This window comes from Pogona vitticeps, chromosome 3 (assembly GCF_051106095.1).
Source record: "Pogona vitticeps strain Pit_001003342236 chromosome 3, PviZW2.1, whole genome shotgun sequence".
NCBI lineage: Eukaryota > Metazoa > Chordata > Lepidosauria > Squamata > Agamidae > Pogona > Pogona vitticeps.
The window spans coordinates 36,143,109-36,159,178 of NC_135785.1; the positions used below are offsets into that span (position 1 = coordinate 36,143,109).

At 42.1% G+C, this 16,070-nt stretch overlaps 1 protein-coding gene across 1 annotated transcript in view; it reads left to right on the plus strand.

Annotated features, from left to right (window-relative positions):
- The first annotated feature begins 4,153 nt into the window (after positions 1–4,153).
- Positions 4,154–16,070, plus strand: part of WDFY1 (WD repeat and FYVE domain containing 1) — a 38,208-nt gene continuing 26,291 nt past the window's right edge. Inside the window, exons 1-3 of the mRNA XM_020795488.3 lie at positions 4,154–4,441; positions 9,658–9,725; positions 12,990–13,063. Of these exons, the coding sequence (XP_020651147.1) occupies positions 4,305–4,441; positions 9,658–9,725; positions 12,990–13,063 (279 nt within the window). The 5' untranslated portion in view covers positions 4,154–4,304. The remainder of the gene's footprint in view (positions 4,442–9,657; positions 9,726–12,989; positions 13,064–16,070) is intronic.

Consider the following 16,070-nt stretch of genomic DNA (forward strand, 5'->3'; position numbering starts at 1 on the left):
ATCCCATAACCGGCCATTTTTGTTCCATTTTGGTTTTTTTTCTGGTCTGTAAGTCGATTCTCTGGCTGCAAGTGGAATCTAAATTTTGCAGCCAGAGAAGTCTGTAACTCGAAAAGTCTGTAAGTCGAGCCGTCTGTAAGTCGAGGGTCCACTGTACAGTCATGTCATCTTCTGGTTGCTGCACAATGCTGCACAATGTTGGAAGGCGGGGTTCCACTTAACCGGGGCTTATTTCTGGGGTAGGACTTATATTATGAGCATCCTCAAAAATCATACTAGGGCTTATTTTCAGGTTAGGGCTTATTTTCGGAGGGAAAGGGTATAGGCACCAAGAATTGTGTGATTTGTGGTTTGCTTTCCTTTGTACATTTTAATGAAGATTATTATTGGATGCTATTAGAGCTGCATGCTCTGTTACTCTTATTGTGGATAAGCCTTTATCTGTTTTTACTTCTGAGTTTGTGTCTCCCTCCCCTTTCCAATTCAGTTTAAAGCCCTCCTGATTAAGTTCCTGCTGTGGCCAAAGACATTCTTTCCAGCTCTTGTGAGATGAGCCCATGATCCCAAAATCCAAATCCATCACCACCTTCATAGCCAGCTGCTAACATGGAATATTTCCCTTTCCCTTTCTGTTCCTCTTCCGAGTATTGGTAGGATGGACAAGAAGACTATCTGGGTCCCAAAATCCTTATCCTCCCAGAACTTCAAAGTCTGATGTGATGCTGGGAAGAGTCCACTCATATATTACTCTCTGACTTTATTTCCTTAGTCTCCCCTCTTTTTTTGTGTCTCTCTCCATTGGATCCTTTTCTTACTACTACCACCCATCAAACTCCTGCTTGCTCACTCCCTGAGCTCCATCTCAGGTTTATTCCTCTGACGTGCTCTGTTAGGATTCAGCAAACAAAAACCATTTAGTATTCTTCATGATATATAATCCCACGAAGATCCTGAAATATGACTCAAAAGTTTAATGATTTACATCTCAAAGCCTGAGCCTGTTATAATAGAAATGGAAACTGAAAATGTTAAGTCAACCACCAAACCTTATTTTAAAGAAATATCTTTGTTCCTGCCCCTAAAGCCTCCGAACACAATTATTGCGTAATTATAAAGCTTAAAAAATATTGTTCATTGGTACAGAACTACATTTGAGTCAATAGATGGAAATTGTATTTTTCAGGTGCATGTTCTGTGTGTTGTGACTGTATTATGTTGGTGTTTTAAAACTTATTTCCAAGAACCTATCATATAGCTTACAGGAAGGTTCTACAGGTATGATAGAAACATCTTTTCAAAAAGAATCTTAGAAAGCTAGGATTTTTCTACCCTCATAGATACACCCAAATTACTTCCTAAAATGCCTGTTCTTCGTGGGTGTGGTTTTCAAATAAATGAACTAAGTATGCTTAGGTGGCAGAAGAGATTCTGAGATCATATGATAGTCATTGTCAAATATCTGAAGGCCTGTCACATATGATGGAGCAAATAATTGTTCTAGAAGGTTAGGACCTGATTTAATAGATTCAGGTTAACAAAAGGGAATAGTTACTAACTATTAGGAATAGATTACTAACTGTACAAGCAGCTTGGCATTGGAACAGTTTGCCTTGGAAAGCAGTGGGATCTCTTTTATTAGAAGTTTTAAAACAAAGATCGAGTGGGTCATCAATTTGGTGCTTTAGCAGTGTATGCTCTGTATCAGCAAGGAGCTGATTGGCATCTAAGTCAAGGATTTCCTTAGCATCAGTTTATAGCCCAGGGAAGGGCAGATAGGCTAGGTGGAGTGCTATTATTGCAAAGGTTTGTGCCAGAGCTACCACCTGTTTAATCTCCCACAAGCAGAGGCACATTCCTAGTGATCTCAATGTGGACCAAGTGGTTCTTTCTCCTAAAGGCATCCTTCACTCAAGAGACTATGGTAACATGCTCTGTATGGAGGACTTGGAACAGCGTCTAGTGTTTTGACGCTGTATGCAACGCTGGAGTGTCTTCTCCAGGGCACAAAGCCTGGGTAAAATAATATGGATAGGCTGTTACCCAACCAGCAAATTCCCCCTCTACACATCACTGAAATAGTCCAATGGAAAGGCAAGAGCCAATACAACTGGTTTCAGTGACGTCGCAGTAGTTGACAGAATGACACGAACTGCCTCCGGGACTCCGGCTCCGGATTTTGCCTCGAGGTTAACTGCTGAAGCCTTTTCCATCAGTGGATATAGCCACAAGGCAGCGGAGGTTTGGAATCGGAGTTTTCCTTCTCCTAGATGAGCTGCCTTCCAAGGCTGATGAGCCCCACCTACCCAGTCTGTTCCCTCATGGCATGGACGGCGATGGCGCCGCCTCAGTGGGGGTTTGAAATCGGAGTTTTCCTTCTCCTATATGGGCTGCCTCCTAATGGACAAATGCAGAAAATACATTTCTTTGAAAGTCTTTGCATCTCAGGATTATTTAATAATACTGAAGAGGCAACTCTGTAGCTAAAATAAACTTGCATGTCTTCAGGGCCATGTAAGAAATGGACAGGTTATCTTTTTTTCCTAATTTTGTGTCAGGATGCTCCTCTAAAGACTGACTACATGGGAGGGAAATGGAGAAAGCAGAAGTTTAGGGTGGGCTAATTCACACGTCACCATGGGAAAAGCAAAGTAATCATCAAGTTGGAATCCTACAGTCCCAACCCATAGTTTTTCCTCCCCACCAGAGACCCTTCTACTTTTTAAAACTGTCAAACCTTTTCGCTTCAGTGAACTAATGTAGACAGGAAAGCCCAGTTGAGTGCACACACCTTATCTCTTGCCTCCCAAGCCTCTCTCTATATATAACAAGTGAACTAGATGAGGAAATTAAAGGGTGATTGGGATTTTTTTAAAGCTAACAAGTGAACTAGATGAGGAAATTGAAGTAGGAACCCTGTTCGTTGTAGGGGAGTTTTTGGAACAGTAACAAATGGAAAAAAACAACAGGAATCCTGTTTTCTGTGGTTATTTAAATCCAAATTGCCTGGTTCACATTCACAATAAACAAATTTGTATTTCCTTCACTGTGTAGCCATATCTTTAAGTTATATCCAAACACCGAAACAAACCAAAAATAAAAGTGGGTTTCTTTCTGCATTCACCAATATGAATTTTTGTTACCTTTTTTTCCTCCAAACTTGATTTTGTGAACTAAATTGTAATTTTTTTTGCTGTTGATCTGGCCCTAATACTCAGAAACGGTTCTCAACACCTGGGAATGAGGGGTTGGGGTGACAGCAGGTGGTTCTTGTTTTAATTACACTGGGACATTATATAATGCATTCTCCCTTTTTAAAAACCCTCAATACTTCAATTATTTCATTTAACTCTCATGTAGTGGTTTTATCATATTCCTTTATTTAATTTCTATACCGCCCATCTGGCACTCAGGCCACTCTGGGTTGTTACACAGTAGTATAATATAATATAACATAATGTAAAGCAATACAATACAATAAAACAAAATACTGTAAGGGGTGTGTCATAAGAATTAGGCACACTGGAAAGTGAGCCCTGCTGAGCTCAACAGGGTGTACTTCTGACATGGCTGGAATTCCACCATTAATATTGAAGGTACTCAGCAGGCTTTCAGAACTGCCCCTTACAATTAAATTAGTGGATAATTTGCCTAATTTGGGACACTGGCCATTAGGTTTTTAAAAATATGCATCATTATTACAGATGTGTTAACTGTCTTCCAGGCCTGAATTGCTGAGAAGTAATATATACAATAGCTTACATAGGATAGTTTATATTCACTCTTTTTAGTAAAATATGGTAGAGTCCGATTATCGTATTTTCCCTCTTTTTTGCTGTCTGTGAGGAAATAAAAGTGTAACCATTTCCAGGAAGGTTCCTCTTGCAGCCGAGAAATTCCACGCTAATTAAAGACTAACATATTTCATTTGGCATTCATTTTGTGGGCTACCAAACAATTTTACATGAAATAAAATTTGCTAGTTTTTATTTGCCACAAGACTCCCTGCGTTTCAACGCTAATACAGGGCCTTAGAGGTTCCTCTATTCGGCGTATTACGGTAATTTCTAGCCGCCCAATACAGAGACGCAGCTCATCCCGCCCTTACGCCGGTGCCTCCTCCTAATCTAACCCGCCCGCAACTTCCGGGGGCGGTGCTACTCGGGACATGACGGAAGATGGCTGGATGCTGATTCCTTCCGGAGGTGCCGCTATACCCGCGATTACGGGCCGCTCTTCCCTAGCGGCGCTTGACGGGCTGCCGCCGCCGCCGCCGCCACTGCTGTTGCACTCCGTATGTTTGCGAGATGGCGGCCGAGATCCACTCGCGGCCTCAGAGCAGCCGGCCTGTCCTGCTGAGCAAGATCGAGGGACACCAGGACGCGGTTAGCGCCGCGCTCATCATCCCCAAGGAGGACGGCATCATCACCGCCAGCGAGGACAGGTGGGAGGGTCTGGGGGGCTGGCAGAGAGACCACCACTCACCCCCCCTTCCCTGGAAAGTCGAGCAAAAAAGGGAAGAGTTTCCTGAGGTCTCTCCCCCCCCCCCCCCCAAAAAAAGGAGAGGGTAGCTTTTCCGCTCCCTTTAAAAATAGGCAGGAAAGACGCCTATAAATCCGTCAGTGTTTAGGGTTAGGGGATTCTCGGTTGTGGATCGTGCTCCGCCCCATGAATAGGTCATTGTGTGTTCTGAAGCTGCCTTCTTTTCTGCAAGAACAGGGTCGTGCGAATGGCGCTGGGCGACTAGTGAGCGGGTGGGTAGGGGACACGCCCCCCCCCATCGCGTTTGTTTTGTTCCGCACAGCGCCGTGAGAATGGCGCTGCCGATTTTGAGTTACCACTTAACCAAACACGTTACAGACGCACACATGTATACGTGGGTACACACATATATATATGACATCCCTGATTCTGGATGCCCCCTTACATCCTTCCTTCCTTTCCCGAACCCCCCCGCCCCCTTGTTCATGCATAGCCTGAAATCCCAGAGGAATGGCAATACATATCAGCCTTTTACGGAAAGTGGGAAAATGAAGATCTGTATGTGTGGTGGAGTCTCTTGGTGCCTAAAATTGCCGGAGTTGTTTGGGGTGTAAGGTTGTGTTAAATTAGAGTTGTTCTGTAATATGCTTATCCATAACAGTCAGATGCCTGTATAAGGAAGCTTTTAAGTGATGGGTCCATAAAGTTGGGAAATGCAAGATGTGTCATTTTGATGCCTCACAGTGCCTCAGAGACATCTGGTGTTTCCAAAATGTCTAAGAGAAGTATGTTCTCTTTCTCTCACAGAGTGGCCTTTAGTTTTCTTTTTTCCCCTCCCAGTGCTCTGACAAAAAGCATGCTAGCAGTAAATATAGAAAAATGAGAGCATCTCAGAGCTTGTCTTATTTCTCTTCTCTCCACTGTCTTCCCAGATAATATTTGAATTAGGATAGGCACATACCCTTGTTATGCAGGGATAGGGAAAGAAATGGGGAACTAGTTTTTTCCTACTTTTTGTGGAAGAATCAGGAGACCTTCCACTTAGGGTGGGAAGGATAACTTTTTCCCATCCAAATCATGTATGACTTTAATGCCTGTATAACCTGATGAGGTATATAATTTAGTTTATACAGTACTTAAGGGCTATGCAAGTAGAAGAACTAGAGAGTGGTGTCTTTCTCTCCCCAGCCCACAGATGATATCAATGTAGAAACACACCAAGTTTGTTTTCTCAGAGAGAATAAAAATGATGATTAACATAGACATAGATGTAGTAATCTGTTCTGTCTGCTGGGATCTGGGGTCCTGCAGACAGAGCAGCCCGCTGTCTCATTGTCTCTGCATGTGTGTGTGTCTGGATAAGCAAGGATTTTGAATGAAATAAGTTAGCAGATATGCTTTTAACATAAACTATGGTTTGACCTTGAGCATTTTATGTCTCCCAGCACAAATGCTATGTGGTACTGATTTCAGATGGGAAAAATAGCTTTTTGAAGGAATAATTATGTGGTTTCTTAGCTCATTCAGGCCTTGAAAATGGAAAGAGTGCTTTGGCCTGGTGTGGCCTATGAATCTACTTTTTGAATGTTTCCTAGACTGCTGCTTATGTAGCACAGTTGATATGTGGGGCCGGGTTCTACGTTTAAAGCATTTAGTGGCCAAAATCCAGTTGTGGAATTATTCTGATGGAAGAGCAATGGTGTCCTGTACAGTAGCAAATTGCCTCTCAAATTCTTCATTGTATGCCAGTCGAGTGGCATGATTCATGACTAGGTATTCAAGCAGCAACTTGTAATGTTCCGTTCCAGAAGATGGACGTAACTCAAAATGGTCGTAAGTCGAAGCACCATTTCCCATAAGAATGCACTGGAACGTGATTAATCCATTCCAGCATTTAAAAAAAAAAACACACCAAAAAACCCCACAACAAACCACAGCCAGCCCCATTGGAATGTGATGGGACTGAAAAACAAATAAGACAAAATAACACCACAGCCAGCCCCATCGTAACGCGATGGGGCTGAAAAAACACATACACCAAAACACCAAAAAACATCACAGCACAGAAACATGACCCTCCCCCAAAATCCAAACTCACCCTGCAAAACAAAGTAAGTGTACTTACTCAAGAGCAGAAAGCAGCACCAAAGCCGCCTCCGACGCACACACTAACTGTTGGGGTGAAGGCTGCAAAAGAAGCTCTTCGCCGACCAATGGTTAGTACTCTAATTTGAATTCTCCACCTTTTCCCCAGCCTCTTTTATTTGCAAGTCGAAGCTCTGGCCTCAAGTCGAAGCAAAATTTTGCGGCCGGAGGTGGTCACAACTTGAAATGGTCATATGTCGGGACGGTTGTAAGTCGAGGCACCACTGTAGTAAGATAAGCAATTGCCTTGTCACCAGTGTAGTTCCATAACAGGAGTTTTGTCAGTATCTATTATATTACCACCATTAACTTTGAAGACTCTAATAACATAATTTGAATACATCAGTGGTGAAAACTTGCTATTCCTTGGGTTCAGTAATGTCAGCTGCCCTACAGAGTATCTGTCTTTTTTATGGTGGAGCAGAGTGGCAGTATATGTATATTTGTATATAAACAAATGGTATGCAAGAGAGTGCCCCTCAAAGCTGTGCTTAAATAACTGGACAGCATTCTTGTTTCATCAGACCAGAGGGTTAATTGATACTCCTTCCTAAGAGCTTTCAGGGATTATAGCATCTGTTGCATTTGATTATCTTTAAGCCAACAGAAGAACCTGAGTTCGCTTAGAGTGTATGAGCTATTGTCTTAAAATGAGACTGGAGAATATAAGATAGGTCACTTTTGAGTGGTGGGTTTTAGTTCACCAGTCAGCAGTGCTTAATTTTTAGAGAAAGAAAATAGTTCTTGCTACTCATATGGGTGAATCTGCAGGAGCAGCAGGCATCCTAGCAGGCAGGGTAGCGCACCTTAAGTGTCATTACTGCATATCATCTTGTATATCAGCTGAGAGTTTGGGCGGAGTAATTGCTTAGTGTATACAGTTAGCTGGCAGAGCCATCATTGAAATTGCACCTCAGATATAAACCTTCTTAGATCTGTTTCCCAAGGGTCTCTGTCTTGCAGTGTGAGATTTATAATGTGGATAGTTTTGCTTCTGGATATTTGGAGCTTATTTTTATTGCTGTTTTCATGCACTGTGCTGTGCCTGTTGAACAATAACAAATATAGCAGGATGTGTCAAACAATTTTATTATTTTTATTTTATTTAAAATATTTTTAGTCCGCCTTTCTTCTCAAAAAGGGCCCAAGGCAGCTCACATAATTAAAATACAATATTGAAAACTAAAAACAGTAAGTATCCAAATACAGTGGTGCCTCGCATTACGTTAATTCGTTCCAGCGAAATCGCTGTAGAACGAAAACGTCGTAATATGAAATAAAAAAAGCCCATAGAAATGCATTAAAACCCGATTAATGCGTTCCTATGGGCTTGAAATTCACCCGATTAATGCATTCCTATGGGCTTGAAATTCATCGTCCAGCGAAGATCCTCCATAGCACAGCCATTTTCAATGCCCCTTGCAGCGAGGAATCTGTCCCAGAAAAGAGCGGGGAGCCATTTTTTTAACCCGGCGGCCATTTTGAAACCGCTGATCAGCTGGCCGAAAATGGTCATTTTGCGAGAATCGGTTCCCGAAGCAGGGAACCGATCATCGCAAAATGAAAAAAACCCATTTAAAACATCGTAAAGCGATTGCTTTTGCGATCGCAAAAAGTTCGTTGTGATATGATTTCGGTGTTAAACGGGACGCTCGTCTTGCAAGGCACCACTGTACTTAAAAAAAAAAAATCAAATACCACACTAAAAGACAGGAAACAAAAACAACACCAAAAATGCTTTCAACACAGTAAGGCACAACCATCTATTTAAAAACCTCACTCAAGCAGGCGGGCATTAAGGGAAAGCTTGCCTGAAGAGAAAGGTGTTTGCCGGCTTGCGGAAAGACAAAAAAAGATAGGGTCATCCTGGCTTCCTGTGGGCATGAGTTTCAAAGTCTGGGAGCCGCAAGAGAGAAGGTCCTCTTCTGTGTCCCACCAAATGCACCTAGGAAGATGATGGGAATGAGAGAAAGACCTCTCCTGACAATTTTAACAGTCAGGCAGGTTCATAAAGACAGCCACTGTCCTGTTTAACAGATGTAATAAAGCTGAGTGAGAATCTGTTTTCTTTTTTTAAAAAATTAGCATTGTTACAATAGTGTATGTTCTCTGAGTGCATAAATCCACATGTGCTGTTCATTTATGCTTGCTTCACCTTTTTCTTCCTAAGGTCTTGCTCAGTATACTTCTCACAAAATGCATTTTTGCCTTGAATTTTTCTTTTTCTTGTAGTAGAGTCCTGACAATAGGAAGTTAAAAGCTTGCTTCTTTAAACTAATCCAACTGTAAGTCAGCATTATTGGAAAATAAAGTGAGTAGGTGATTCATGTGGCTGCTAATCTGTGGCCCAGGTGCTAATTTAATAGCCACCAGCTTGGAAGTCCCATTGCCCTTTGCATACCTTTATGTTTAGACTGGACTAGGATTGGTGAGCCCTTTAAGCAGATATCACTTTTAAACAAAGGACTGTCCTCTGTAAAGTGGGACATGTGATCACCCTTCGTCGTTTTAGTTTTAAAGCTGAATGATGCTTGAACTAATTTCTTACATCCATGTGCATCATTTTTATATATGAGATCTTGGAATTTGCCTTCCTATCACCCTGTGTAATACACTGTAAATGTAGCAAGGCTATAATGCAGAATTCTGTTTAGTCTTGATCCAACTTCTAATCAGAGCTGTCAGGATTGTGTTTGAGATCAGAAGTCAGTTTTTGAGTGAGAACATCCTGGGTACAGGTTTATATGGAACAAGCTGTTTAGAATCATGATGAAAAATAGCCATCTGATCTCATCAGTCATTCCGAAAAGAAACTGCTCATGGTCAGAATGCTGGATAATCATTTACCATTCAAATCATGCAAACATTGAATAGCCATTATGCCTTATTAACTCATAAAATCAGCTGAATGTTATAGATGTGGTATGACAGTGGAGACATGAGTAAAGACACTGTTGTTTGACCTCCTGTAGTATCTCATTATGACATTTCCTCTAAAGAATTGCACATATTATTTTTTCTTAAAATTCACAGGACAATTAGAGTATGGCTGAAGAGAGACAGTGGCCAATACTGGCCCAGCATTTACCACACAATGTCATGTAAGTAAGTACATGAGCTCTTTTGTTGTTGGATATATTGTGTCTCTACTAGGAATTTAAGAAGCAAATTCCAACCCCCTCGTGACAACAGATTCCCAATGTACGATACATACATCTGTAGATGTCTTTGCACCTTTATTTTCTTATTCCCTTATATTTATGAGAGAAGTTTATATGGCCAAAAAGGGCAGTGCCAGCCCAAGATGTCTTTCTGCCTGAGGGAAAGAGCAAAATGACATACAGACTCTATTTCCTTCTGTTCCATCTACAAAACATGCCAGACTCACAATTCAGCTTTCATTTGACATTAGATCAGCATTCTGCACTATGCTAGCTTGTCATCTAAGAGCAGATCACATGGACAACAGCTGTCTTTAACACCTTGCTTCCCGTTCCCAACACTTGCTATCTGAAGTTAATCCACTCCACCTAATGGTAGGGCTGACTGTGGAATAAGCAGTAAATGATCTATTTTTCATTTGTACTGTGGTGGTATCTGGCTTAAACTGCATCTGCATCAGCACAATGTTGTGCAATCTGGAACTGAAAATAGGATCTGTGAGGATGTGCAGGCTGCTCAGCTACTTATACTAGCATTGATAGAGGATCTAGTTGGATCTTGGGGCAGCACAGTGTGAATGCCCCTCATCATAGTTCTGGTTTACGATAATATATATTCCGCATAAACACTTTCCTTCGCTTTTGGTAAGGACAGAGTTGAAGGGTTCATGACATTTATTTATTTTTTAATTTCTATACCACCCGTCTGGAACTCAGGCCACTCTGGGAGGTTTACACTGTGCAATAATACAATATAAAGCAAAACAATACAATAAAACGAAATAAGGGGTATGTGATAACAATTAGGCACACTGGAAAGTGAGCTCAACAAGGTGTACTTCTGAGTAGACATGGCTGGAATTCCACCATTAGTATTGAGGGTACTCAGCAGGCTTTCAGAATTGCCCCTTAAAATTAAATTAGTGGATAATTTGTCTAATTTGAGACGCTGACCATTAGGTTTTTAAAAATAAGCATCATTATTACAGATGTGTTTACTGTCTTCCAGGCCTGAATTGCTGAGAAGTGGTATAATATATGCAATAGCTTACATAGGATAATTTATATTCACTCTTTTTAGTAAAAGATGGTAAAGTCCGATTAGTTCATATTGCTTTGCTACATATTTTCACAATTGAAGCTTTGTGTAGATCACTGACCTTGCACAGTGTACATGTGTGACAGTACTTTAGAAGCCTCGTGGTACAGTGGTTAAACTGCAGCCAAAACCTCTGCTCCCAACCTGGGTTCAATCCCAAGTACCCAGCTTGATGGGGGTGGGGGCAGGGCAATGTGTAGCTTGCATAATTAAATTATAAACCACCTGGAGAGTGCTTTTTCTGTGAGTGGTATAAAACCAGCATGCTTTGCTTTACAGAACTTGTTTGCAGTTCCATGGCTTCTGATATGTGTTTATGTATGAAAGCTGCACATACATTGAAATCTCTCTGTCTTTGATGAAAGGCCTCATTTTTTCCTTATATTGTAAGTGAAAAAGTAGCAGTTTAAACATCACATACTGCTGTAATTATACTGATACTGAGTAGAAATGAAACTGGATTTTAGAATTAACAATTGACAGGCCAAGAGAAAACACAGGCCTCTATTTGGAGCTCTAGGAAGAGAGATTCACACCTCACCTAGAAGTACAGTGGTGCCTCGCAAGACGGGTGCTCCGTTTAACGACGAATCCGCATTACGAGTTTTTTGCGATCGCAAAACGACGTTTTGAACGGGGGACTTTCGCTCTGCGATGATCGGTTCCCTGTTTCGGGAACCGATTTTCACTTCCCGACGATCAAAACAGCTGATTGTCGGGTTTTCAAAATGGCCACTGGGTGCTCAAAATGGCTCCCCGCTGTGTTTAGGAACCATTTTTCGCTGCACAGGCACCCGAAAATGGCCGCCCCATGGAGGATCTTCGCTGGACGGTGAGTTCTTAGCTGATTGGAACGCATTAACTAGGTTTTAATGTGTTTCAGTGGCTTTTTTATTTTCGCTTTACGACGTTTTTGTTCTACAGCGATTTCGCTGGAACGAATTAATGTCGTAATGCGAGGCACCACTGTATTTATGGCACACATAGAATAACAATGTAACTCTCCCTTACTGCCCTTTTACCTTTTCATGTAGCAGATGGCCCATTATTGGAATGCTTGTAGGAGGAAGCTAGCCATAATTGTTGTAACATTTTGCAGTATTGAAGGCAGGTCCCAGAAAGAAGACACATCTTTTTCTGGTGCCTATTAGTGTTCTGTTTTGCCCTTCTAAAGAACTTTCAGTTCTAAAGGTTGTCTGGTGGTTTTTCAGCAGGCTTGTTTCAACAATCTACTTATAATCCATGAGACAGTCTTGTGACAAGGCTGCATCTTCTGGATTTTTCAGGGTAGGCCATGAGATGGCAAAAGATCCTTGACCTATGGAAAAAATATAATTTCGGCAATGGAAATTTTGCAGCCAGAGGAAGCTGACAAATACAAGAATGTCAGTCATGTTCTGAAAATCTCTTTCTGGAGGGTTCTGTTACTTTACTGAAGTGTATTCTTATCTAGTATGTTTTGCAAATGAGTGGCTAACCTAACATAAAGACTTCTTTGTTTTCTCTTTAATTTTTTAAAAAGATAGACCTAAAATCTCTATTTCTTAATTATTGAAAGAGAAGGAGGGAGGGAGGGAGAGAAATGCTTACTAACCATAGGATTATATTTTCCTCAACAAGCCATTTCAGAGGTAGTTGAAATTAGATCCTTCACATAGCTGGGTCAGCTTCATGCTGTCTAAGCCGGTAAAAGGTTTTTCTCTTAAACACGCTTGCCTTCTGATGAGGAGACCCACTGTTGTCTGATTTTGCATCATTAACAGCATATTCATTTGCAATAAAATAGAATTTAAATCAGCAAATGTCACTAAATTATATAGAAATTAACATGGCTTTCTAAATGCTTACAAAAACAAGTGTAGGAAAAGTATAGAGTTTGGTGTAAAAGCGAAACAACAAAACATGTTCTTTTGTATAAGGGGTCCAAAGGGACGACGCTAAGAATAAGCACTTGAGTATTGTGAAAAGTTCTAGTTTTGTTTAAAAGCTATATGGAACTGTAAGAATTTTCCTGTGAGAATGGTAAAACCTGCGGCTGCTTCGGTAGATGAAGATATTTTTAGAATAGTTCTAGTGAATACTTACTTTGATATTTCTTTGGGCAGCTCCTTGTTCAGCTATGGCTTACCATCACGACAGCAGACGGATATTTGTTGGCCAAGATAATGGAGCCATTATGGTGAGCACATTATTGCTGCTGAGCGGCATTTTTAAATTTCTGCTAAAAATGGTGAATGCTGGTCTTGTAATTCATGCATCCGATTATCATTTTTCTTAAGCCATTTTACACATTTCCATTTCAAAACTGTACAGATGTTAAGAAGTATTGCTTGTTTATATGTTTATTAACTAATCATCTCTATATTGGAAATTTCACAGTGGTGTGCAAAGGCAATAAAAAAATTACAATAGAACAAATAACTGGTATTATCAGCAGACTAAGCATAGATTCTGCAGATTAAGCATTGATTTATATGGACTTCAATAGAGCTTGTTTTTGTTGTACCTAATCTGTGGAGAACAAGTGAAGTTAGGCCTGTCCAATATTGAACAGTGATTTTTTTTATGTTATATGTTGTCAAGTCAGAACCAACTTACAGCAACTGTAATAGGACTTTTGTGGTGTGGGAGATATTTATAGATTAGTTTCATCTGTCCCACTCAACTCCCCAGTGAGATTCCATGGCTAAGTGGGGTTTCAAACCCGGGTCTTCTTAGTCCACTACTCCCTCTGTGCACTCCTTGTTACTCACTGGAAGAATTGTGGGAAGATAGACGAAAATCCAGTCTGACATCTAGATCTCACCGTCAGGAATAAGCAGCTGGTGCCCTCCAGATCCTGCTGATTGCAGCTTCCAGAAGTATCTACACACCATAGTTAAGGTAGCCTCGGAATTGTGGTCAAAAAACATATGAAAGGTCACAGTTGCCCATCCCTGGGGAGGTTTTGAAAATAGAAGGAAGTTTTGAAAATGGAGGATTTTTTTAAAGCAAGTTAATCTTTCCCTCAAAAATTCTATTCTAACAGCCCCCAACAGACAGTGGTGTGGGTATGTATGTGTTATGTGTCATTTATCACTAGTGGCTGGGTAGGTTGGTCCTTTTTTGTTGGTTGTAAAAGATGCAATTCTAAGCCAATATTGCAAAATCTTTTTGGGAGTTGGCAGCTTGCTGGTATAACCTTCTAAGGCATAGTAGTGAGGTTTTCAGATTCTTCTTAAATGCCTAAGAATCCAAGGGATTTTTTTTAAAGAGGAAGCAAAAATCAGCATTTGTTGCCTATTTTTAGGTTTAAGAACTAGAAACAATAGGTGATTTCTCACAGTATAGCAAGTTATATTTGTCTGGAACCAAAGTGGATAAAATCAATGATTTTTTTAAAAAATCATATTGATTTAATACACAATTTAAATTAAAAATGTTTTGACTCTTTAAATTAAAAAAAAGATTTAAAAATTTTAATTAAATCTGCCCTGTATGGAATACTGCCTTATTGAGTATGAACTGTGTATTAGTGCATGCAGTCCATTCATCCTGCTTCTTCCTGTAACAGCAGCCACTAAATAATCCAGGAAGCATTTGTGGAATTTGAACCAGGATTCCTTGCTTACCACCCGCTCAAGAAGCCAGAATCACCTGTCACTGTCTGTTCTTGGCTTATGCGTCCTGGCTTGTTTGGGAGCGAAACTAAATGCTACATTGGAAAGTAACGCTTCCTTGTTTATGATTCCTGGCTTGTTTAGTTGCCGCTGTTGGGGGAAGCAAGGTAGGAATGTGTGGACTGCATGCAGCAGAATATAGCTTATATACACGTAACATGATTTCAGGAAAGACTGGCTTACTGATACAGATAGCAGGTAAGATTCAAGCTACCGTATTTTTCGCTCCATAAGACGCACCTCTCCATAAGACGCAACAAATTTTTAGGAGAAGAAAACAGGAAAAAATCTGTGTTCTTCTCCTAAAAATTGATGAGCCTTACGGAGAGGTCCGTCTTATGGAACACAACTTAGGACTTTTTGGAGGCTCACCCAGCCCCCCCCCGAAGGCCAGAGGGGGCAAAATCGGCACCTTCTGGAGCTCTTTTGAGGCTTGGGAAGCTTCACAAGAGCCCCAAAAGGTTGCGATTTCGCCCCCTCTAGCCCAGAGGGGGGCAGGGTGAGCCTCCAAAGGGTCCTAAGTTGTGCTCCAGGACCCTTTAGAGACTCACCCTGCCCCCCCAGGGGCCAGAGGGGGCAAAATCGCCACCTTCTGGGGCTCTTTTGAGGCTTGGGAAGCTTCAGAAGAGCCCCAGAAAGTGGTGATTTCACCCCTCTGGCCCCGTGCAGGGGTGGGGGCAGCGTGGCAAGGGTCCTGGAAGGCTCCCTCGGACCCTTGCCACGCTGCCCCCACCCCCCCACGGGTGCAGGGGGGGTAAAATCGCCACCTTCCAGGACCTTTTGAGAGGCTTTCAAGCCTCTCAAAAAGTCCTGGAAGGTCGCTATTTCGCCAGAAGCTGGCAATTTTCCCCCCGGCACCCGTGCGGGGGTGGGGGCAGCGTGGCAAGGGTCCTGGAAGGCTCCCTCAGACCCTTGCCACGCTGCCCCCACCCCCCCACGGGTGCAGGGGGGGTATAATCGCCACCTTCCAGGACCTTTTGAGAGGCTTTCAAGCCTCTAAAAAGGTCCTGAAAGGTTGCTATTTCGCCCCCACTGGCCCCGTGGGGGTTGGGGGAGTGTCGCAAGGGTCCTGGAAGGCTCCCACGGACCCTTGTGATGCTGCCCCCACGGGGCCAGTGGGGGCGAAGTCACCACCTTCGCTCCATAAGACACACAGACTTTCTACCCCTCTTTTTTTGGGGGGAAAAGTGGGTCTTATGGTGCAAAAAATACGGTAAGTTAAATTGCAGTTGTCATCACCCAAGTGGCTGACTGGCTGAGCTAACGCGAAGCAGCTGAGGCTGTGCTGTATCCAAACCCCTCTCCATCTAGAGCAGTGGTCCCCAAGCTTGGGCCTCCAGATGTTTTTGGAATACAACTCCCAGAAGCCCTCACCACCACCTCTGCTGGCCAGGATTTCTGGGAGTTGAAGTCCAAGAACATCTGGAGGCCCAAGGTTGAGAACCACTGGTCTAGAGAAGTTGGAAATTGCTTAGGACTACCTTCGCCCTACCTTTGTGCCAGCAAAGTGGGTGTGATTCAGGGTGG